The sequence below is a fragment of the Bipolaris victoriae genome (assembly GCF_000527765.1).
Source record: "Bipolaris victoriae FI3 unplaced genomic scaffold scaffold_124, whole genome shotgun sequence".
Classification (NCBI taxonomy): Eukaryota; Fungi; Ascomycota; class Dothideomycetes; order Pleosporales; family Pleosporaceae; genus Bipolaris; species Bipolaris victoriae.
In genome coordinates, this window is record NW_014575268.1 from 31,562 (window position 1) to 54,150 (window position 22,589).

The window sequence follows — 22,589 nt, forward strand, 5'->3', positions numbered from 1 at the left end:
TGTTGTACAGGGCGCCAAGCCTAGCCTGGCGTGTTTCTCTTGACCGGAGGACGTGCAGCCGCAGCTGCCAGAACAAAAGTCCTTCAGCCGTTCGCCTCAGCAATAGTCGTGTCAGCATAGCATAGGGTGCCTTGTAACGAGTATCTACTGCACTGCCCATTCGGCACCATTTAGGCTTTGAGCGATTACTTTTGCCGCATTGCAGATGCAATGCAACCCAAAGCCCAGATGACGTTCAGCCGCGGGCTTACCAGGGTCAACCTATCGATAGTAATCGAGGACGCGACAGACACACTGGTGGCTTCCCTTTGTCCTCTGTGCGCGCAACCCCCCACCACGAGGCTATGGTGTTTGCGATACGGTGGAATAGGAGCGCCTAGCTCTTTTCTTTTGACTTCTTCCTTCGTTTTTCTCGTTTCTCTTTCGCCATCGTCTCGTTTGACGAAATACGAGGGTGTCGCAGTTTACGTTGCACAAAAGAACCCCCGGCGAAACGACCGCGCAGCGCGTCGTGGCGTGTCATTGCAATTGTCTTACAGGGCTTCCTTTCACTCTTCATTTGGCCACACTGCAGCCTGAAAGTCGCTTGGGGCCTCACGGTGAATCGGCTACGCACAGCGGTCACTTTTGACCACTTCATTCCGCCGCCCTACACTCTCGCCCTCGATCTATAAGACCCGTCTACGCCGCACTGTTCTCCATCCAGCGCACTTCCCCTGTCCCGAAACCCCCATTTCGACGTCCATTACATTCGCTTCGTTTGTCTCGCCACACTGCTGTGGTAGTCAGCCTAGCCAGGATGGATATGGCAAATGACACCAATGCTCTTCAGGCAAACATTGCCATGATAAGAGCGATCCTCCCCACTGTTGATGATATCGATAAGCCATACTACGAGCAGCAGCTCCATGATATGTCTGAAAGGCTCCAAAAGCATCGCGAGCAAGCCCGGGCCTTTCAGCCAGGATACGCTCCTGCCGTTCCCTCAAATGGCATACGAAGGCCACATTCGCCACCTCGCGCCCTGCCATCGCATTCTCTCAAGCGTAACCTAGAGCTAGCCGGCGGCCCTGAGGCCAAGCGTATCAGCAGGCAACCAAGTCCAGATATCACAACACCCCCCTTCGAGTCGTGGTCACAATCATTGCCTCGTCGGGAGTCAAATAATATGCATCGATCTGATCAAATAGCTTTCGTAGATTTGACCGAGTCTGATCCTCCTACCCCTGTACGATCTCCCCAGCCGCCTATGCGGGCGCCCACGTATTCGGATCCGTTTCCAGAACTGCACAATGCTTATCGGGGAGCATTCCGCAATGGCCATTCGATGCCGGCCAATAATGCTAGTAGGGATTATATGTCCGTACCAGAGCTGGCTGAGTTCATGATGACCCCAAACCCACCAGGTCATAGCTATGGATATCAGCAGCAGCCGCATGTATTTCCAGGGGCTCAAACTGTTGGGTTCGATTACTATGCCAATCATGCGTTACCTCCTTACATGGATGCGCTTAGAGTACCTCCATTCATGGGAGCTGGTGATAGCGACGGTGATGAATATGGTGGCTTCCCAGGGAGTCATGTCGCTGAAACAGAGGCTATAGAGAAGCTCCTTGAGAATTTCAAGGGTGATGCTGAGAAGACTGAGAAGCGAGAGCCAACACCCGCCATCATGACCTGCACTCTTAAAGAGTACCAGCGAATTGGTCTGACCTGGCTCCTCAAGATGGAACGTGGTGACAACAAAGGCAGTATTCTAGCTGATGACATGGGATTGGGAAAGACGGTAGGTAAATCAGATCACATGTTGATGATCTATTCTCTGGTCTAACCTAGCTAATCCGCTGCTAACAATATGCTCAGATACAAGCTCTTTCGCTCATTTGTGCGAATCCACCCGATGATCCGGCCTGTAAAACAACTCTTATAATCGCGCCTGTGGCTCTCATGCGGCAGTGGGAAAAAGAAATCGAACGGCATGTTGATCCTCGTCACAAGCTCAGTGTATACCTCTACCACGGCACTGGCAAGAACGTCGAATTTTCCCGTCTTCGTCAGTACGATGTTGTGCTCACAACTTTTGGCTGCTTAACCTCGGAATACAAGCAGAAAGAGTCCCGAAAAGAGTCTATGCTGCACGAACAGGAGACACAGGACCCTTCTATTCGTCGCAAAGCCAAGGATAAGCTTGCATTGCTTGGACCCGAGTGCATGTGGTATCGCATCATCATTGACGAGGCTCATAACATCAAGAATCGCAACAGCAAAGCGTCAAAGGCCTGCGCAGACCTCATGGCCCGTCACCGCTTGTGCATGACTGGAACGCCCATGATGAACAGCATCGCCGAGTTGTACCCGTTGATTCGATTCCTCAACGTGAAGCCTTATTGTTCGTGGAACAAGTTTAACACAGACATCTTTAAAGTAAGTGATAAGTACTGGTGGATTTACGTGTTACAGGCTAACATTTCTCAGACCATCAAGCAAACACGTACGAGGAGCCAAGGGATGGATCGCGTTCGAATCCTGCTGGCATCTCTCATGCTGCGAAGGCAGAAGGACGCCAAAGTGGACGGACAGCCAATCTCCAAGATTCCGCCCAAGCATATCGTTGTTGACAACGTTGATTTTAGCGACTCAGAACTTGAACTGTACCGTGCTTTGGAGACGAGGACACAGCTTCAAATGAACCAGTACATTGACAATGACGCAGTTTCATGTAAGCTTGCTCAAATTAGTTTTGGCTTTGCAGGGTTGTATGCTAATAAGGTCCAGCCAACTATGCAAATGTCTTGGTCCTCTTACTTCGACTGCGTCAGGCCTGCTGTCATCCACACCTGATCAAAGATCTTAGCCAGCCAGCGACCGAAGGCATCGACGAGGACGACCTGTTGACCCGAGCGCAGGGATTGAATGCAGACGTCGTGGTGCGATTAAAGGATCACGACTCGTTCGAGTGTCCAATCTGTCTCGAGGCTGACCCTAATCCGACTATTATCATTCCATGCGGACATACGGTCTGTGGCGAATGTGTTCAGAAGCTCATCGATCCCGCAATGCGAGCAGCTCAGCAGGATGGCAACGATGAGACAAGTATACCCAAGTGCCCGCATTGTCGTGGCGAGTTAAGGGCCAAATTGATCACTGACTACAAGCACTTTTGCAAAGTCCATTGTCGCGAGCGTCTCGCATCGGCTGACTTGGATGATGAGGCCCAGGACGACGATTCCGACTCTGATGTTTCCGACTCTGAAGATGAGGATGCGCCCGACGTTGATAAGCAAGGCAATTTGGCTGGATTTGTTGTGGATGATGAAGAGGAAGACGGTAATGAGGCGGGTGATTCTGCTGCTCCCAAAGCAAAGTCCAAGAAGAAGTCGAAGAAGCGTGGCAAGGGCAAAGGCAAGGGCAAGGCGCGTGCTAAACCCAAGTTGACTTTGGCTCAGCTGAAGAAAGAGTCGATGCGCAGCAAAGCAGCTAAAAAGCGCTACCTCCGTCGTCTGGATAAGACATATGTTCCATCCGCGAAGATCAACCGAACCATCCAGCTCCTCCAAGAGATCCGCAACAACGACCCAACCGAGAAGACGTTAGTATTCTCCCAATTCACCTCACTCCTCGACCTCATCGAAGTCCCCCTCCACCGAGAAAACATGCAATACCAGCGCTACGACGGCACCATGAAAATGGACGCCCGCGCTGACGCCGTAAGCGCCTTCATGGACGACCCGGACCAAAACGTCATGCTCGTCTCCCTCAAAGCAGGTAATGCCGGTCTCAACCTCTGGAAAGCATCCCAAGTCATCATCCTCGATCCCTTCTGGAACCCTTTTATCGAAGACCAGGCTGTTGATCGCGCTCACCGCATGCCGCAGACGCGTGAGGTGCATGTTCATCGCGTGTTGGTACCTGAGACAGTGGAGGATCGTATTACGCATTTGCAAGATAATAAGCGCGAGATGATTGGGGCGGCGCTGGATGAACGAGAGTATAAGAATCTGACACGGTTGGATGTTAGGGAGTTGAGGTATCTGTTCGGTATGAAGTAGGGGGTGGAGGTGGTTCGTGGTGAAGGTGGATGTATGTGTGTGTGTGTGTGTGTTTGTGGCTTTTTCGGGAACTGGTACATCATGTTCAAGGGCTTCTCTTCCCCGGGGGTTGTTTTCCACATTCGCACCCCTTCTTCTTTTTCTTCTTCTCTTTGATACCCGATCTTTTACGATCAAGGCGATTCGGTTTCTGGGATAGGGGGGGTTTCCTTTTTACTGTGTCACATAGATGGGATACGTATGCAACTCATACCATTCAGGAAAAAAAAGGTGGTGATGAGAGAAAGTGCGCGCGTATGTGTGGATTTCCAACTATGTAAGGTAATAGTAATTTTCTCCACTTTTACATTACTTTGATCGTTTACTCTTCACAACCCTCCATCTCCTACTCTTCACCCCTCAGTAAACCCTCTCTAACATGTCGCTCCTTCTCGATTACGCAACGTACGTATTGCCCTGATGACTCATCACATGGACCGCAGCTGCCTAATACATGCAAAAGCGTTTTCTCACGTGATCATTCGTTGCACGTGTAAGTATGAGGAATGTTTATGCAAAATTTTCTTTTCCGCGCTGTGCCGGGACTAGTAAACCAAGTAAATATGCAAGTAGGCTGACGCAAGCTTGCGAGAGTAAAAACGACGGTTCTTTGCGACCGGTAGTGATGAGTCAGGGAAAGGCGGGTTTTTGGGGGTAGGTTGGGTTGGATTTTTGCGGTCATTATTACTAAAGGGGAGGTGGGGACGGAGATGGGGTGATTGCGTTATTACTAACAGCGGCGGTGGTCTGTGGGGATGGGGATGCAGAGGGCGTGTGTGGAGAGTATGTTTGTATGTGCACCTAGGTTGAGGGACTTGGAAGGGCGTGGGTTTTGTATGCATTGTTTTTTCTTCAGATGTTCAGATCAGGGGCAGAGAGGGCAGGGGTGTATGTGTGTGGCGTCTTTGGTTGTGACTTTTTTTTTACTTTTTCTCTACCCGGTAGACGGGTTTCGTGATTACTAGTCGGGAGTAGTGGCGAGATGGGGAGAGATGTGGTATGATTTATGTATGTGTGGAGAGACGCGTATGTTACATGCATGTGAAGAAAACAAAATACGTGGTAGAAGTGCGGCTGATGTTTGGGAATCAGAATGGGAGGGAATTGAATTAGCACTAGTACTAAACTAAAACTATGCTTAGGTTTTCCCGCGACCCAAGCACGCGGGGGGGGAGAAGGGAGAATAACGGGCCGATTGCATACACGCTACCAACATGGAAATGTTGCGAAAGAGCCATGCTTGATGCCTGTCGACGATTTCTCAAGGGGAAATGCAGGTTTTGTGTGTGTGTGTGTGTGTGTGTGTGTTTTATTTGCTGGGCTAGAACCTAACCGCCAGACCGGGGGGGATCGCAAGGCATGCGACGAATCTGCCGATCGATGGGAATAAAAGACGAGGCCAGAACGCCGTCCCCGCCACGCCAAGGCCAGCCGCTTTCCCAAACGTGCGGTTTTGCGGATGAAATGGGGCGGGCGAGGGCAGTGACAGACTGACAGGTGGTGGAGCGCGCCAGGAAAACGCAACACGACGGCCGTCGTCTTAGGGCGGGCTGTCAATCGACATGTGGCCTCATTGGGTACGAGAGAAAGTCTCTGGCTCTTGTCACCATGCGCGAATTGCTGCACTGTCAGCTGTGTCTTGCTTGGCCTTGACCATACAGGAGCTGCAAGCGAACACCCAACGGTCAGCGCCTCTAGCCAGATAGCGATATACCCGCCTGGCTAGAGTAATCTCTCCTCCCACACCAACCCCCAAAGCGTCCGGCCTGCATTCCCACATCGACTGTGCACTCCAGGGTTCCGACGCGCCATGCCGACGGCCGCTCCGCCGCGCCCTGCTCTGCTTTGTCGTCCTCTGCTGCTACTGCCTCTTGTCCTCTCCTTCCGCCGCCCGCCGCCTCCTGCTGCTCTTGGTCGGGCTGCTTGACTGATTAAATTGTCGGCTACCGTCTGCCTGTACCCTTGCTGCTGTGCCCTTGGTGGTTGCACATCCATTCACTCGACACCACGCCTCCGCCCTTCCCCGTCCCCCCAACATCCACACTAGTCTGCATGTACTGCGAGGAATGGGACACACACGACGCTCCTCGCCCTTAACCCTGCCTTTGACAACATCTGCTGTCTGCGCCGCCCGGTGACATGGCCAAAATGCGCATCCCCATCCGCGAGCAATTAGGCTGTTTGGTGCTGTTGGCCTCGACCATAGGCCTGGCCGTCGTCGCAGTCGCAACATGGGTACATACTCCCGCCTGCTAACAATGCCTTCTGTTGCTGACATGAGTAGCTCACCAACCACAATTTCGTGCTCGACATACGGTATTTCTTCGCTCCTCAAGCGCCCTTGGGTCCGGGTGCCCTCGATACTAACTATTGTACCATGTAGATCGACTCGCCTCACGTTAACCGCCTCGCTCAAAGCCGCACAGCTGTCCTCGAACCTGGCTCTCATGCAAATCCTCGTCCAACAAGCAGCGAACCGTCTTTCTCCTCAGGCTGCGCTCGGTCGCTACTATCGTGGTAATAACTCGATAGAGAACTGGGCCCGCGTCGAAGAAGATTACGATGCCATCTTCTCGGGCGATATCCGGACCCGCATCGCTATCCAGGCCCAAATCTTTCCCTTCAACTCGTCAGACCGCGCAGTCTTTCGCCGTACCGCCGTCACGATGATGGATGTCGTGCTCCCTGTTCAGAAACCAGACGGCCAAAATGCAACGCTAGGCGACCCTGACTATGGCTTCATACCTGAACTCTATCCTAAATTCACTGTCGAGTCTATTCCGTTCAACTCGTCTTTTAATACCTTCAAGGCGCATTTCGAAGGAAGGACTATCGATAACACGAGTTATCTCTTGCTCGGCCCGTATCGCATTAATGACTCTCTTAGCCTCGTCTCCATTACCTTGCCCATCATTAACAACACGTCCAACATCGATACGCTGGGATGGCTCACGACTGTTCTGGACGCCTCGCTCATCACCAGTGTTGTGGATGCCATTGACGGTCTCGACAAGAGTGGCCTGACTCTCCTTTTTGGCCCCAACAACGTTACCAACGTCTTTCCATCAAGCTACATGTACGATGCCGCGAATCCGACACCCCCGGAAAAAGTACAGGTACGCTTTCTTGTACCGCCAACCCACAGAAACAACATGCAGCGACACGGAAAATACGATACCGAACTTGAACTTCCTCCTTTTGACTGGTCCGAGTACCCGGCCATCCGCAAAGGATTTACCCAGGCGACCGGTACTACTAGTAATGCTGGTAGTATTATCCCTACGGAAAATGAGATGGGCGACCAGGTTGCGGTTGGATACGCTATCGTCCGCAGTCCCATGGTGGATTGGATGGTTGTAGTTGAGCAGACGCGTAAGGAGGTCTGGGAGCCTATCAATCGTCTTCGGAATATCATCCTCGCCTGTGTTTTTGGTACTATTGGTGCCATGCTGATTGCTGCGTTCCCTGTGGCGCATTATTCGAGTCAGCCAATCAGACGGCTACGAGATGCTACTAAGAAGACGGTCTCACCATCGGCCTTTGAAGATGACGACTCCAGTTCGCACAACGATGGCGGGCCCGATGGCTCAGAAGATGCAGCGCTTGCTCACAAGGAAGGCTTCTTTGGTCAATTTATACATTACCGCAGAAATGCCAAGCTCAACAAGGCAGAAAAGAAGGAGGCAGAGAGGCGTAGGCAGTTTCGCATCCCGAGCAAAGTCAAGGACCGCAAGCACTTTATCCACGATGAACTCACCGATTTGACCACCACCTTCAACGAGATGACGGACGAATTGATGATGCAGTATGAAAAGCTTGAGGAGAGAGTAGCACAGAGAACGGCAGAGTTAGAGCAAAGCAAAAGAGCTGCAGAGGCTGCGAATGAGAGCAAGACTCTTTTCATTGCAAACATTTCACACGAGCTCAAGACGCCGTTAAACGGTATCCTGGGCATGTGTGCTGTCTGCATGTCAGAAGACGACCCGGTCAAGTTGAAACGGTCTTTGGGTATTATCTACAAGAGCGGAGACTTGCTGCTGAATCTATTGACGGATCTCTTGACGTTTAGCAAGAACCAAGTCGGACAGCAGTTGAGCTTGGATGAGAAGGAGTTCCGCTTGCGAGATATCAGCTCACAAGTCTTGGCTATTTTCGACAAGCAGGCAAGAGAAGGCGGCATTAAATTAGCCGTGGAATTTGAAGGGCCGTATGAGAACAACCTGGACGACAACGGGCGGCCCAATGAATTGCGTGATCTCGGTCCTTTCGGGCTTGGCCGGCTAAAGGACATGATCCTGTACGGAGATCAACATCGAATACTGCAGGTGGTCATCAATCTCGTGTCCAACAGTCTCAAGTTCACGCCCCAGGGTGGCTCGGTCACGCTCACGATCCGATGCCCTGGAGAGGCCCGCATGCCCGAAAGCCGCAAGGCTTCGATACAATCACGGCAAAGCTCGGCACGCAACTCAAAGGCGCGGGTAAGAACGTCAGCTTCGGAGATTGGATCAGTATCAGTAGCAACGCCAAACCACTACGATACTGCAAACGCAATCAACGTCATGGACAAGGCGAATGCGTATTCACATTACATGCTTCAAGAGCGGGCTGCGACACCGCCGCCTGGGCGCTGGCTGACGTTTGAGTTTGAGGTTGAGGATACTGGTCCAGGTATCCCTGACCATTTACATTCCAAGATCTTCGAACCTTTTGTCCAGGGTGACTTGGGCCTGAGCAAGAAGTTTGGAGGTACTGGTTTGGGATTGAGTATCTGCTCGCAACTCGCAGGCTTGATGAAGGGCACGATTGGTCTGAAGAGTGAAGTCGGTCATGGAAGCGTGTTTACCATGGTCATTCCACTGAAGCACGTGGCCAGCCGAGCAGACAGCAGTGCCAGTTCGAGGATCGTTAACATGGAAACTGGAACCCCACGGCGGAGCATGTCGATCGACGACCCCCCGCGTCGTCGATCCCATGACGATGCACGGTCGGCCCGCTCGTTGCGTTCCGGGGCTAACAGCCCTATCAGCGTCGCTACTTCGGCCGCTACCGCACCACCGGGTCCAGTGTCCTTTGAGTCGGACAACCAACCCCGTCTTGTTGGTCTCAGTCATCCCTTCTTCGCTTCGAACAAGCCGTTGGAGTCGCCAAACTCGCAGGTGGCAGCTATGAAGCGCGTGGAGGCCGAAGCAACGAAACGCGGTGATAAGGTCAAGGTTCTCGTCGCCGAGGATAACAAAACCAATCAAGAAGTCGTCTTGCGCATGCTCAAGCTCGAAGACGTGTACGACGTAACCGTTGCAAAGGACGGCCAGGAAGCTCTCGACAAGGTCAAAGAAAGCATGGAGCGCCAAGCCCCTTACAACCTCATCTTCATGGACGTCCAAATGCCCAACCTCGACGGTCTCCAATCCACACGTCTCATCCGCCAATCCGGCTTCTCAGCCCCCATTGTCGCCCTCACCGCCTACGCAGAAGAAAGTAATGTCAAAGAATGTCTCGACTCAGGCATGGACTTCTTCCTCTCAAAGCCGATTCGTCGTCCAGCGCTCAAACACGTGCTCAAGACTTACTGCCAGACGATCCCCGAAGAGGCGGAAACTACGCCCCCGAATTCAGTCGCAGATCTCTCGACGGCAAATGGGACTACGAAAGCGCTGGCGAAAATGACAGATGCAAAACCGTTTGCTGCACAACAACGCGGGGCTAATGGTCTTGTTGCTCAGGATGCGGATGCGCCGTCGCCCATGACGTCGTCGCCTGCTGGATGATAAACACGCGTACCTTGATTCTTTCTCTCCTTTCTTTCCCCGCCGTGTTTGACTTGAGCGTTTCTGAGTTTTCGTTGTTTTTTTTGTTGCGCGTGATACCACTACTGAGCTCCTCTTCTCTTTTCCTTGGACGAATCGCCTTTTCTTCTGCTTTTTTTTCCCCGTTTTCTCCATACCGTCGAGCGAGAGCATGTGTTTCCTTTGCTGCGAAAAAAGAAGTTTTTTTCCCCTTTTTTTCTTTATATATACATATGTCTTATCTCGTATACAAATAGTCATGGGGGTCTTGATGGGGTCATAAGTCGGGGTTTTTTTTACATTGCTTTGGAGTTTTCTGAAAACCCCCGCTTTTAGGGTTTACTTGGGGAACAATACAAAAGAAGGGTTTTGAGATTTCGGCGTTTTTTTCTTCTTCTTTTTTTCCCCCTCTTTAATGGGTAAGGGAGTATGGGGATTGGACTTTGGAAGGCAGCGGACGGAGTTTATATATAATGTGTGTTTTGCTTTTGTTTTGAGGAGAGGGGTGGAGTGGAGAGGTGGAGAGGAGAAATAACTAGAGAATAACACTTTTTATTATATTTGACCGTGCTAAGTGCCGATGATATGCGGTTCTCGCTCCTTTTTTTTAGTTTGTGCTTGGGTGACGGAGGCGTATTATAGGCATGTTTTTACACAATGGTATAGAGATAACAAAGTCAAATGCACATTTAAAAGCATGATCCCGTTGAAATTGCGATGTTAATTCAAGTCTATAACCCCTTATCCCAGTCTAATTGTTTTAATCATTACCACGTACGTATTTATACCCAAATTCCCTTTTCCCTATTTCCTCTCCTGCTCCTCCCATTGTCATCTCTTCAGCGCCGCTGCTTCTCCTCGAATTTTCGAACTGTGTCATCGCCCATCTCGTACACCACGACGAGTTCTCATTTCCGCATTTGCTTTTTTTTTGCAGAAAGCAGGATGGTACGTGAGATGATTCCGCGACTCCAGCCTATCTTGTTACCAATCTTCTTTCATCTAGCCAAGTCTCGCGTTTGCGAATACTTTCTAGATTAAACAATCCCCCACCTGAATATAAAACTCTGCAAATACATTCTCCTCGAGCAGACTTCAACCAAGCGAGTAAGGCTTATTGTCCCTGATGATATAAATCTCGCCAATCAGCACAACAAGCCCGACGACCATGGTAATGGCGATGATGGGTAGATTGACGCGAGCGAATTCGAGACCGCCGACGCGAATGTGTTTGCGGCCGAGGATGTCGCGCCAGAGCATGCCCGCGAGGGAGGCGCTGAAGGCAAGGCTGAAGGCGCCGTAGTTTACGCCGATGGCCATGCTGAGGAAGTGTTAGCCTTTTGTTCTTTGGAAGAGTGGAGAGGAAAGGAGAGGTAAGTACCTATAGATAGTCCCCCAAAAGGTGCGATCAGAAATCGGTCGTCCGTTCTGTCGGTGAATTTCTTCCCACGCTTGGATGACACGGGAGATGAGGATTGTGGTGCCGATGTTTGTGCCGGCAAACTGTATTTTGCGTCAGCGATATCCTCGTGGTGCCATTTCAACCTCCTTCCATCCTTATTTTCACGGGTTCTCTTGAGAGGGGAAAGGGGGGGGAAACTCACGTTACACAAAATGACAGAAACAAACCCCATACCGCCAATTGCACCAATCGTCCCTGTCTTCTCGACCCAGTGGTCCCAGCCATAGGCGAAAACGGGGACCCAACCTTTGGTTACGAGGGCTTGGACGAGGACGAACATGCAGAAAGCAAAAGGGACGAGGGCGAGGGGGAGGTGGTTGAATACGGTCATTGTTGTTGGGAAGGTTTCTTGGGCCCACATGTAGGCGTCGTTGATGAGGGAGGTGAGGGTTGTGGGAACGGGTTTTTTGGTTGGTTCAAGTTTTTCTTCTGACCGGGGCATGGGCTCGGCGGATGATGAGGGTGTTATTTGCTGCTCTCCACTTGTAGTGTGGCTGGCATCATCTGTTATTGGTTGCGCTTTCTCTTCCAGGACCTGGCTTTCGCGTTGGACGGGGCGTGGAGTTATTGCATCTTGATCCACTTGTGCAACAGACATTCTCCTTGCCTCTTCTCTTTCTGCGAGTGCGGTCTCCATTCTTTGACGGCCTTCGTGCGCGATTCTTCGTGTTTCCTTTCGGTTAAGCCAGCCCATTGTGAGGTCAAAGCAGAGCATGATGAATGCAGCGGGTAGAGTAACCCAGAAGACGGGGCGCTCGTGCGTGCCTGTAGACGCTGCGTTGAGAGCAAGCACGGTGACTAGAGTGGCTGCCATGAGAACCGCTCCGAACATGGCGCCTTTTCTGTCGAGGAATGGGTTCAAGACTTCTTCCAGAGACTGTTTCTTTTCTTGCTCGTCGTCGCTGTTAGGGTCAACCTCGCTGTCCTCAAGTCCACCTTTGGCATATGGAATGTTTGGATTCACTGGCTTCTTGTTCTGTCGCGTTCAGATTAGTTATGGCCATGAAAATCATCGAAGATCCTTACCTTGAGCTCCTCTGGAAGGTCCTCCATCTTAATCGCAGGTGGGATGAGAGATTCGTCATGGAAGATGATGTACAGCAAAAATGGATACAGAACGATACCCGTCACAAGGACCGGAACAATGACGTTCGCGGTGTACTTGATAAAGGTGATTTTGAACGCTCCCGCGAGGACAAGGTTGGTTGGATTGGAGGAGACGAGGATTGCGGATGCGATATTAGCCACGGAGAACTGGGTGAAGATCCACGCTCTTGGATGCTTGATGTTGCTTGACACACGAGTCATGTAAGACAAAAAAGCAGTGCCGGACAAGATAATAGGATCATTGCCGATGAGAGCTGTGAGTCCGAAGAAGAAGGCGTACAGATAGAAGAACAGCCTGTGACCTACTTTTCCTCCTTTCTGCAGAACTTTGAAAGCCAACCATCTGATCAAACCAGAGGCATCGACAGAAATGGCAATGTAGGCGAGCGAGAGGAAGAAGAGCATAATGTCATAGGGGACGATGCCTTGGTCACCAACAGTGCCACCGCGTACTTCTTTTTCTCCAATGGCCAGGATAGCGAGCAGGAAAAGATCAGCTATCAGGGGAGCCGTGATGAAATTCATGGGAAAGTTGAATCGCACAAAGGCACCGGGTCGGCCATTCCGCACTCTGGTTGGATGCTGGGGTGGTGGTATGATGCGCATTGCACTAACAGTGTTGAGGCATAGAGTCCAGATTGGCCGCGGTATGTAGATGGGTATGTGGAAAGGGAACAAGACATTAATGTCTATAAGCATCTAGAGTTAGCTGGGTGTGTGCAGCTGTCAGCATGCATAGTCGACTTACTTGTCAGAACAAAGACAATGAGGGTGACGATGGAGCGCCATTGCTTGATTTCGTTGGTGTCCAGATTGGGCCTCTCTGGCTCCGTCGTCGCACGTAGGACAAGCATGTTGCGATGGCTACGAGAAAGCCAAGTGCGCACTGCGAGTTGATTCTAGTCAAAGAAAAACAAAAAGAAAGGGTAGTAGTATGCAGATATGTACGTGCGACTAAGCTTTTCCAGTAGGGCAGTAGGCCCGATGGACGGGTGAGAAGCGTTGGACGGGAGCCGGTGCGTTGGGCTAAGATGGCACCGCGCAATCACTGTTGAGGGCCAAAATTTGTGAGTTGAAGCATGGCAGCCAAGGGATACCAAGAAGTTTGTGCGACGGTGGTCAAGTGGGTGTGTATGTAGCTGGGCTTTAGCTAGAGGGTAGTCAGATACTGTGACTGCGCCCGCTTCGTCAGTACTGGAGAGGGTTCATGCACCGCCCGCCTGCATCGTCGGTCTTGGGCTGCCAGGGCTAAGGATCGGAGGCTGGTCATCCAAACAGGGTGGCGAGAAGAACCCAATGATGCAACCCATCTTCTCACCTGGGCCGGACTCCTTTAATGCGCACCGATCTTTTCCTGTTTTCACGACGTCGTGTCGGCCGGCTGTGCTCCGTCAGAGGGGCTCGCATCATGAGTTGGGTTCGGAAGCAAAAGGTGAGTGGAATTGACTGCCCAGGCAGGTCATGCTGGCCGCTCAGCCACGCTTCGCCCTATGCAGCCATAAACACTCACCGGTAAATGATGCGTTTTCCCCAGAGCATTGGCATTTACTACCGCCGCCTCACTGGCCCGGCGTCTGCCTGCTTAGGCCAGTTGGTAATGCCATTGCGGCTCCTTTTTGTGCTGCGCTCTTCTGTGCCCCCTACATAACGATGGTCTCCATCTGCTCCTCCGGCGGTGAACATACGGTGTGAACATGTCAGCGCCCTCAACAATCCCCGACATTGCCACCCCTACCACTGCAACCATCGCCTCTTCTGCTCAATCTTCCCCAACTAGCGCAGCCTTCAAGGTCGTCTGTGCCTGGCCCATATCTTCCAACTACGGCGCCGGGTCGCGTGTCAGTAACCCACCCCCACCTGCCTGTCAACATACCTTCCCGCCCAGCCAACAACTGACGCCCGCATCCAGATCCTATACTATGTCCTCGTTGCCGCATGTGTGACATTTCGCAAAGCTGAATGGTTACGGAACACGTGCTTGGCTGCCGTCTTGATCCTCCCCGCCATCTCGGCAATCCAAGGCATCGTGCTCGCAGCTGCACACCAGAATGGTCAGTACTGCAACTCCCAAGAACCCCCAAGAGCCACGGCGATGCCTGTTCTGACATGTGACGTAACCAGGAGGAATTGATTTGGACATCTTTGGTGCCTTTCAAGTGTGCGCAATTGGCATCTTGGCCGCTCCGCTCACGGTGCGACTGTCGCGCACCTACTTTTACACGCCGGGAAGGAACATTATTTTTTTGTGGACCATTCTAATCCTCATGGGCCTATTGGCCCTGTGCGTTGAGTTCTACCGTGTGACGCCGACCGACTGCAACATTCCCATCGACGCAAACTCTCCCCGAGGAACTGCCGCTTTTTTGAAACTGCAGCCCAATTGCAATTTGACCTGCTCTGAAACACAAGGCCCAAGGTCGCCGCTGCGAGGCGGAGCTGCAGCCGATGTCTATGTTGTTCCTGTGCCACGGATCCTGACCTTTAATGCCGGTATGCTCTTGGCAGCAGGGTTCTGTATACCAGCCATCCTGTCCTTGATCTTCACATGGGACAAGGTCCTGGAAACCAATTGGAAGAGACGTCGTCATGTCGAAGAGCTCAATGCCCGCATTGAAGGCGCCAACATGACAGTCGGAGAGATGAGAAATATCAACGACCTTGTGCGATCCTTTCTGACCGTCATTGAGATCCCGCTCTTTGGTGGCGTTATACTGACCATTATCGGCATCGGCGAAGCAAACTTCTTCAGCCCTCAGTTGATGTACATGACCGAACCCATGGGGTCTTTTGGTAAGTGGCACTACCTGGCACTAAGTAGCCTGACAGCCTTATCTAACATTCTATGCAGGGCAGTGGTCACCTATAGCTGGTACAATCCTCGGTGCCTTTGGATCTTTATATCTACTATGGTCAACCAGCGGCAAAGAGACTACCGAACAGAAGCACATACCACAATGCGAGCATTCGTGCTCTTCACGTCACAGTCATAGCAGCGAACAATGTCCAACTCCACTGCCACAGAGGAACTCCAATTCAAATTCAAACCTCCCAGTCAATGCTCTGGGTATACGCTCAGAGTCGCCCAATGATATTTCATTAATCCCAACAATTACGCATCCAGGGGACGATGGCGATCAAATACGCGGAATCCTTCCGGAGGACCGTCAGGATACTCAGCCAGATGATCACCCGACAGCCGGTAGACACAAAGTCCGTAGATGGCTGACCTCTGCCGGTAACTATCTTGGCGACGCTGCACACGAAAAGCTTGACTTGGAGCAAAACAGCACCAACGAGGCGACACGATCGTTCCCAGAGGTACCCGGAGAAATATGGCGTAACCCAAACCTCGAGACCACTAGTCGCAATTATGATCTGATGCGGGAAAGAGCCAGCAGCACATATGCGGCAAGCATTCGGTCTACATCAGATATCGGACCCAGCTCACCACCACCCGTACCAGAAACGCCGCGACTGGATTCTAGTTCCGCCCGAGCACCAAAACGACGAGACACTTTAGAAGTACCAAAGGAAACCCATAGAAGAAGCGAGAGTCAGAGCTCGGGAAGGTGATCAATATTTACGGCCTATGTGTTTGACTACTTATGTACATGAAGTATGCTATTCATATCGCAAGAGAATACGACCTTTACAATCCGAACCAGGCCTCAGTCTGGGCTTGGTGAGCTGGGACACCGTGTCCGACGCCGACTGCCCAGATACCCTGAACGTTGGAACCGAAATCATCGGTGCGGTAGTTGGTCTGGGGGGTGTTGGCCCGCGACCTTGTAGGCGTAGTGCTGACTCCAAACACGTTGGTCCATTGCTTGAGGGTCTCGTTGTAGTTGGGTGGGAGGATGGTGGCATCAACAGAGCCGTGCCAGAATTCTACGCAAAAGTCAGCAACCGTAACACCTCGGGGAAGCACAAATCCACTTACGAACGCGGGGACGCGATCCACTGTAGCCAGGATCCATTGCGCGCGCAATATCACCCCACTGCTGCGCAGTCTTGATGGAGCGTCCTTGAGCACAATCACTGTTCCACGCCGCCACCGCTCCAGAAGCCGACACAAAGCATCCAGCGGCGACACCAGAGTACACCGAAGTCGCAGCAATAAGATCGGGATATGTCGCGGCCAAGACATTCGTCATCATCGCACCGGACGACTCTCCCACCACGTAAACCTTCTTGGGGTTGATGTTGTACTGCTTAGTCGCATACGCAATCATGTCTGCAATAGCGTTCGACTCGCCGCCACCACCACGCGACAGCGACGCCTTGCTCGATACATCCCAGCACGACGCCGTCGCGCTCGGAAACACGGTAATGTAGCCCTTGGAATCCGAGCCCTTCTTCCAGGGTGCCCAGCCAAAGTAGCTCTGGCCGGTAGATCCGCAGGGATGGATGGCTACAACGAGCGCATCGGTCTTGACCTGGTCAGGCTTGTAGACGTACCTGTATTACAATGTTAATGAATCCGCAAGATAAGAAATGGGGTGGTAGGATGAGAGAGGTAGTTGGTAGTTGGTATACTTACATTCCCGGTCTCGCCTTCGCCGAACCCCCATAGTTTGAGACTTGAGTTAACTGCGCAGCGAAAGCCGCTGAACCGCAAGCCAAGAGCGAAATAAGAAACTTCATCTTGTGAACTCAAGCTTCTCTTTAAAATATATACAATTATCAAACAAAAACGTCTCTTCGTAGTCCCGTTGGGCGTCTTTAAGGTCACACAAGAGAAAAAAAAAACAGACAAGCAAAAAAGACAAAAGCTTCGCGAAAGCCTTATATACATCCGTCCGTTCAATTTACTTTACCCCGTATTTCCCACCCCACACCCTCTCCTCAATCCCGTGAAAAAAGCATGCTCCACACCCGTTTGAATCTCTCCACAAAACGAAACCAAAACAAAGTGACCCGGCCCGATTCCAGCCCCGTCATTCGTGGGATTCCGTTGCGCGCACGTCACCCACCCCTTTACAAATAACCACATATGTCAAGTATTTCAACCGAGTTTATTTTACATTGGGGGGGGGGGGTGGTTACCCGCACGTGAGATAGAAGTATACGTGAAACCTGCGTCGCCCACCCCCCCGCCTCTGAAGGAAGGAAGGGGGGGTTCAAAATAAGCACTATAGAAATCAAGTTTGTACTTGTATATATTAAATAACTGTTTTGAACGGGGGTTGGGTTGGTTGGTGGTAAGAGTATGTGCGTGGAGATAAGGTTAGTAGAGTGCTTATTCCGCGTGTTTTGGCGGTTGAATGTCGATGGGAAACGTCGCAACACCGGGGGTATGTGTGTGTGTGTGCAGTGGTGTTTTGACGGTTTCACCGCTTTCAAGGGTTGTTTTTTTTTTGCTTCGGCAAGTAGGTAGGTTGGATTACGAAGAGGGTATGGATGGGCGGCGAGTGGAGAGTGTACTTAAGCGGTGGCAGTACTGCGGATATTACGGTTCCTGTTCTTGGGTTAGGGTGCGGGCTTGGCGGGTGGGTTTGCTGTGTAGTCTAGATTGAGATGGTGAGGGAATGAAGCGTCTGGGTTTTTGTTTGGTGATGATGGGGATGGGGTGGTTATGTGGTGAGTTGCGTTGCTATGTAAGAGGGTGAATAAAATAGAGGTTTGGGCTGGAGATGGAGGGCTCTATGTCGCTGTACGTAGATGGAGAATGGATGTCGTTTTTGCCTAAAAGGAAGAAAACGTTGTAATGCATTTCGTACTAGATGATGCTTTATCTCAGTGTAGATGCGCTAATACTTTCTAGCGTCCGTTGTTATGGCCGCTAGACGTATATTCTCCGCACATGACGCCGCTTCCATCGCTTTCTAGATGGAGCACAGATTGTTTCCCCATATTGAGTTTAGCAGACGGACGACGGCGCTGAATCGAACAAGAGAGTTTGGAGGAGAAGAAGTGGGGTTCATCCGGGGAAATTGGGGGAGAAGGTATTGTTGTGCATAATTGTATGTGTGCTCTACTACCAGCTATACTGTGCCCGTTGACTTGTGAGTCTATACATGCAATCGCCTGATATGCGATTCCCAGCGCGTACGTACTTTAGAATGGCTGTATCGAGAGTAACCTACAAGTACAAAGACTTGAGCCCCTCCAATTCTTCAATCACCTTGTTGATCTGGTCCGGCTTTTCTAGCACCATGACGCTCTCAACAACATCGGCGACTCGTTCGTGCCAGAGAGCCTCTTCATCTACTTCTTCAACACCGTCATTGTTACCGTCACCATCGTCGTCGCAAAGTGACCCCGTATACGAAGTCAAACCCGAGTACACACCGTCGCTGATTTGAACAGGCGCCCCGGGAGACGGAAACCCAAATGGCAGCGTCGGCTGCGTACTCAGCGTTGAGTTAGTAGTCGGCGATCTCAGCGTAAGCGGCAACGGACGATCAGGTGCTATATATTTATTTCTCATCAGTACATATTGTGCAGAAAGCCATGCGTGATAGAAGGCTACCAAGCACATGGTATGAGATGGTAAAGGGAGACGTACTGTTTGGTGGGTAAACCCTAAGCTCCGACGCTATCGACGCCAGCGACGTCGAGCGCTGTGCCGCCTGACTCATGGCGCGCTGCCGTTCGACACGCAGGATTGGCGGAAGCGCATCGATGCGCGGGAAGACGGAGAAATCGCCTTTACTACCACTGCGCATCGAGCTAGTGGTGACGCTCAAGTTGCTGCGCGAGGCTCGTTCTTGCAGCGCGATGCGGGCTTCTCTGTACACCATATGCGTTAGTTTCGGCAATTGACTAGAGTATTTGCAGCGCTCTGTTTGGTCGAGGTTTCGGGCAGACAGAGAGAGGCAAATGTGGGTGCGTGAGAGGTTCAGAGAGTCCCGAGGAATCTTCTGTGACACCAGGTTGTGCCTGGGTCACGCAGATTCCGGATTCCTGGGCTCTTGCGTAGGCATAGGTGGGTGAGGGGTTTGGCATACATGGGGCGTTGGGTGAATACTTCTTGCATCAATGTGCGGAGGTGTGGGTTGGTGATACGTGCGAGGTTGTAGCCCTGTTATCAAACAGTGCATATGTTAGCGTTGTGTGTTTCTTAGTGAAAAATTGATGGAATTGGGGAGGATTTGATAGATACGTGGTCGAGGCGCAGCTCGCGGATGTGCAGACTGGCTTCTTCGTAGTTCTTGCTACTTTCGTTGATCCAGTAGCTGAAGAGGGAGAGGTTGACCTCGGCGACAGTCTCGTCGTAGATCTCTTGGGCGATGCGGCGGACTTCCTCGTGTGAGAAGTTGACGCGGAGGGATTCGAATCTTTGGTGCTTGTGGACACGGCCGCGGTCTGAGAGATTGTTGTTTCTCTCACTTGCTTCTTCGGTCACCGAGTGGTCATCATGAAGTGTGTCGATGTCTTCCTCGTTGGAAGTGACGAATTCCTCCGCGAAAGCAGCAAACTGTTCAGGAGACAGTGCTTGAAGCTGTCCACGGTCTTTGGAGGTTTCGACCTCTTCTGCGGCTAGTTTAGTTCAGATCATTCAGGTTGTAGAAGCCACTTACTTTGTTGACCGAAGTCTTCTGTAGTTTCCTCGCACAGAGTCTCATCATCCAACTGAGGACGCTCACCCATGTCGGTGGCGTCATTGTCCTCATGCTCAGAGCTCCAAACAATCGATAGCTGGCTGCCACTATAGACGCCGCTATTGTCGCGCTTCTTGCGCCTGAAAAGACTCGAAAGCGACCTCGCACTGCTCTTGCGAGCCGGTCGACGAAGTTCTGAGCTACTATCGCCAACACTCTCTCTCACATCATGTCTCTCAAGGGTGGCTGCGGGGGGGTTTTGATGGATACCTTGTTTTGAGTCGTCTAACTGGCCCAAAGCGCTGGCACTACGTCTGGCGAGAACATGGTCGCCGCCAATCCTGCTTGGAGTTGGAAATGTGGGAAATCCATGGTGTAGATGTATAACGATTCGCTGCTTTACTGCTGTACAGTGCCACGTAGTGGTGGGTTGAATTTCAAAGAAAACGTGTTGTGTGTGTTTTATGTTGGCAGTGTGAATTTTGGAGTAAAAGACGTGGTGATAAATGAGCCGTGAAGTGGTGCACTGACATTCAAGGTGAAGGTGAGATACCCGCGGTGAGGTCTGCTATCTCGGGGATAAATCACTCAAAAGAGCCAATTTGAAGGCTATAGAGGCACGAAGAAAGATAAAGTGCTCTCATTTCGTTTGTATTATGGAACCAAGAGGCGCTGCTTCAGTCAGGCAGATATCCCTTCAAGAATCTGAGTGTGATCACTGTACGATATCTGACTGAGGTGTTTTAACGCAACCCTCGCAACATCTAATCTGCCCCTATTTAATATGTTAGCAACAAAGGCGAGGAAATAGGAATTGGTTTTGTTATACTCGAGTAGGTGATGGGGCAATACAAAGCAATTTCACTGGCGACGCTTGGGTCGATTCAAGCTCGCAAAAATCGTGGTCCATCGGTTTTGGTAGACAACTCACCGTGACGCAACATGAGGGGCTGTTTCTATGATACACATACAGCAATATTTCACTCTGATTGATCTTGAGTGTTCTGTAAAACCAAACAGTTTTCAAATATCACAAGTAGTACGTGGGGCTCCAGTCAATGTAGCTAGCTTCTTGGATGTGGCACTTTTCGACTTTACCACATTCATACACCAGACTTCAGGTTCCACATTGGTACCGAAAAAGCAGCCGAAATAGTCGCGGCAGTTGGACTACACATGCCAGTGTTTTGCTTAACGCCATCATCAACTATATTGACGTCGCTGATGGGTGCGTCTTTTTCGTTCCAATCAATCGAGTTCATGACATTCACAAGACCAGGGAGGGAAAAAGACAATAAACGTAGCCAAGGTGATAGGTGAGGAGACAGTGGTAGGAGTTGGAGGATATCAAATCTAGACCGAAGCCATCACACGGTCAGTTCCCATGTGAGTGATCATATCGAACTGGTCTGGGCGACGACAGGCAGCGTACTGTGATCCCACTGGCGACCCACCGATTGAAAAGAAGGTAGCAGAGAAGACAGCCGAGTCTACTCAACGACTGCCTACGTATATTCAATCTGCTGATTGCCTACACAGAGTGTGGGTGTTGACACATGTTTCACTCATCCTCCCCAGAGTAGGTCTACCGGAAGTCAAAAAGACAGCTACATCAAGAAAACAGGTTTCTCAATAGGAATTCCCCAAGCACATTGGCATTCGGAAGAGGTGAGTGATGCCTAGCGGAAGGAATGTTGCAGTAGAGCAACGGGCCGATTAGGTCGGCATACGTACTACCAGTGTGAGTGGATTCGACAAAGCATGTGTAAGAGAGTGTCGATCTTGCAATCGTCAGGCATATGATACCGAGTGTTTGACCATTTCAAGACAGCATTGAAGAGGAAGTGGCGTGATGCTTACAGGTGACCGTGGAGAATGGGGAGGGCTCGACGTGGTTCATGTATGTATGAGGCATAGCTGGGTAGCCAGGCCTTCCCGACCTGGCGACCAGCACATAGTTGGCCTGGTCCACTGCGGGCAACGCCCACGGCCAAGCTTCTCCCGCAACCGTTTGGCTCTGGGCTTTGTCTCGGCGATCTCCATCTTACTTTGCTTCCGGGCCTTGTTGGCCAGGGCGTGCAGTGACGGCGTTGCTATTAAACACCCGAAGCGCTACTTGAGGGAGCAACAACGCATCGCTTACGTGCCCCTCAGGCATGCCCTTCGGCTTAATTAAAAGTATACCGAGTGCGCTTACTGTGCCTGCAATGGGTATGACATTTGGAAGGCTGCGCCAGTAGTTGCAGAGATCAACTCGCACGGCGCTTATGGACGTTGCACAAGACGACACAAACGTCTCCAACCGCGGGCAGGATCAACCATACCCACTTTTCCACAGCATCGATATTGCGGCGCAGGCCCCAACTCTAGGCACTGCCCTTTGATAGTATTAGGTCACAATGAGGGACGCAGATGTATCCCGGCTCGACTTCGTGACCACTCACGCGACCAGGACCAGCCCTGATCAGCGAACTCATGATCCTAGCTTCAAACGGAGCGTCTCGGCTACAAGAAGCAGAATACGCGGGATGACGGCGAGCCACGTTTGAATATGGCCATATTTTCTTTAGGGTTCGAGTGCGAGGCCAATGGCGGTTGG

At 51.3% G+C, this 22,589-nt stretch overlaps 6 protein-coding genes across 6 annotated transcripts; 3 read left to right on the top strand and 3 right to left on the bottom strand.

Moving 5' to 3' along the window:
- Positions 1-799: 799 nt before the first annotated feature.
- COCVIDRAFT_111691 (hypothetical protein) lies at positions 800-4,049 on the top strand (the record flags this gene model as incomplete). The annotated part of the gene is made up of 4 exons (XM_014696404.1): positions 800-1,786; positions 1,864-2,424; positions 2,476-2,719; positions 2,776-4,049. 4 exons carry the CDS (start codon positions 800-802, stop codon positions 4,047-4,049), a joined length of 3,066 nt encoding a protein of 1,021 aa, XP_014551890.1.
- Positions 4,050-6,236: 2,187 nt separating this feature from the next.
- On the top strand, positions 6,237-9,859 carry COCVIDRAFT_30641 (hypothetical protein; the record flags this gene model as incomplete). The annotated part of the gene is made up of 3 exons (XM_014696405.1): positions 6,237-6,323; positions 6,373-6,404; positions 6,472-9,859. The coding sequence occupies 3 exons, from the start codon at positions 6,237-6,239 to the stop codon at positions 9,857-9,859; spliced, it is 3,507 nt and encodes a 1,168-aa protein (XP_014551891.1).
- A 1,113-nt stretch (positions 9,860-10,972) lies between these two features.
- Positions 10,973-13,300, bottom strand: COCVIDRAFT_111715 (hypothetical protein; the record flags this gene model as incomplete). Its single annotated transcript, XM_014696406.1, has 5 exons — positions 10,973-11,198; positions 11,259-11,380; positions 11,482-12,315; positions 12,366-13,135; positions 13,195-13,300. 5 exons carry the CDS (start codon positions 13,298-13,300, stop codon positions 10,973-10,975), a joined length of 2,058 nt encoding a protein of 685 aa, XP_014551892.1.
- An 840-nt stretch (positions 13,301-14,140) lies between these two features.
- On the top strand, positions 14,141-16,019 carry COCVIDRAFT_111726 (hypothetical protein; the record flags this gene model as incomplete). Its single annotated transcript, XM_014696407.1, has 4 exons — positions 14,141-14,284; positions 14,356-14,497; positions 14,568-15,236; positions 15,295-16,019. 4 exons carry the CDS (start codon positions 14,141-14,143, stop codon positions 16,017-16,019), a joined length of 1,680 nt encoding a protein of 559 aa, XP_014551893.1.
- A 76-nt stretch (positions 16,020-16,095) lies between these two features.
- Positions 16,096-17,090, bottom strand: COCVIDRAFT_19930 (carbohydrate esterase family 1 protein; the record flags this gene model as incomplete). Its single annotated transcript, XM_014696396.1, has 3 exons — positions 16,096-16,334; positions 16,387-16,904; positions 16,987-17,090. 3 exons carry the CDS (start codon positions 17,088-17,090, stop codon positions 16,096-16,098), a joined length of 861 nt encoding a protein of 286 aa, XP_014551882.1.
- Positions 17,091-18,528: 1,438 nt separating this feature from the next.
- On the bottom strand, positions 18,529-20,362 carry COCVIDRAFT_111729 (hypothetical protein; the record flags this gene model as incomplete). The annotated part of the gene is made up of 5 exons (XM_014696408.1): positions 18,529-18,857; positions 18,955-19,178; positions 19,397-19,470; positions 19,552-19,928; positions 20,281-20,362. The coding sequence occupies 5 exons, from the start codon at positions 20,360-20,362 to the stop codon at positions 18,529-18,531; spliced, it is 1,086 nt and encodes a 361-aa protein (XP_014551894.1).
- Positions 20,363-22,589: the final 2,227 nt, after the last annotated feature.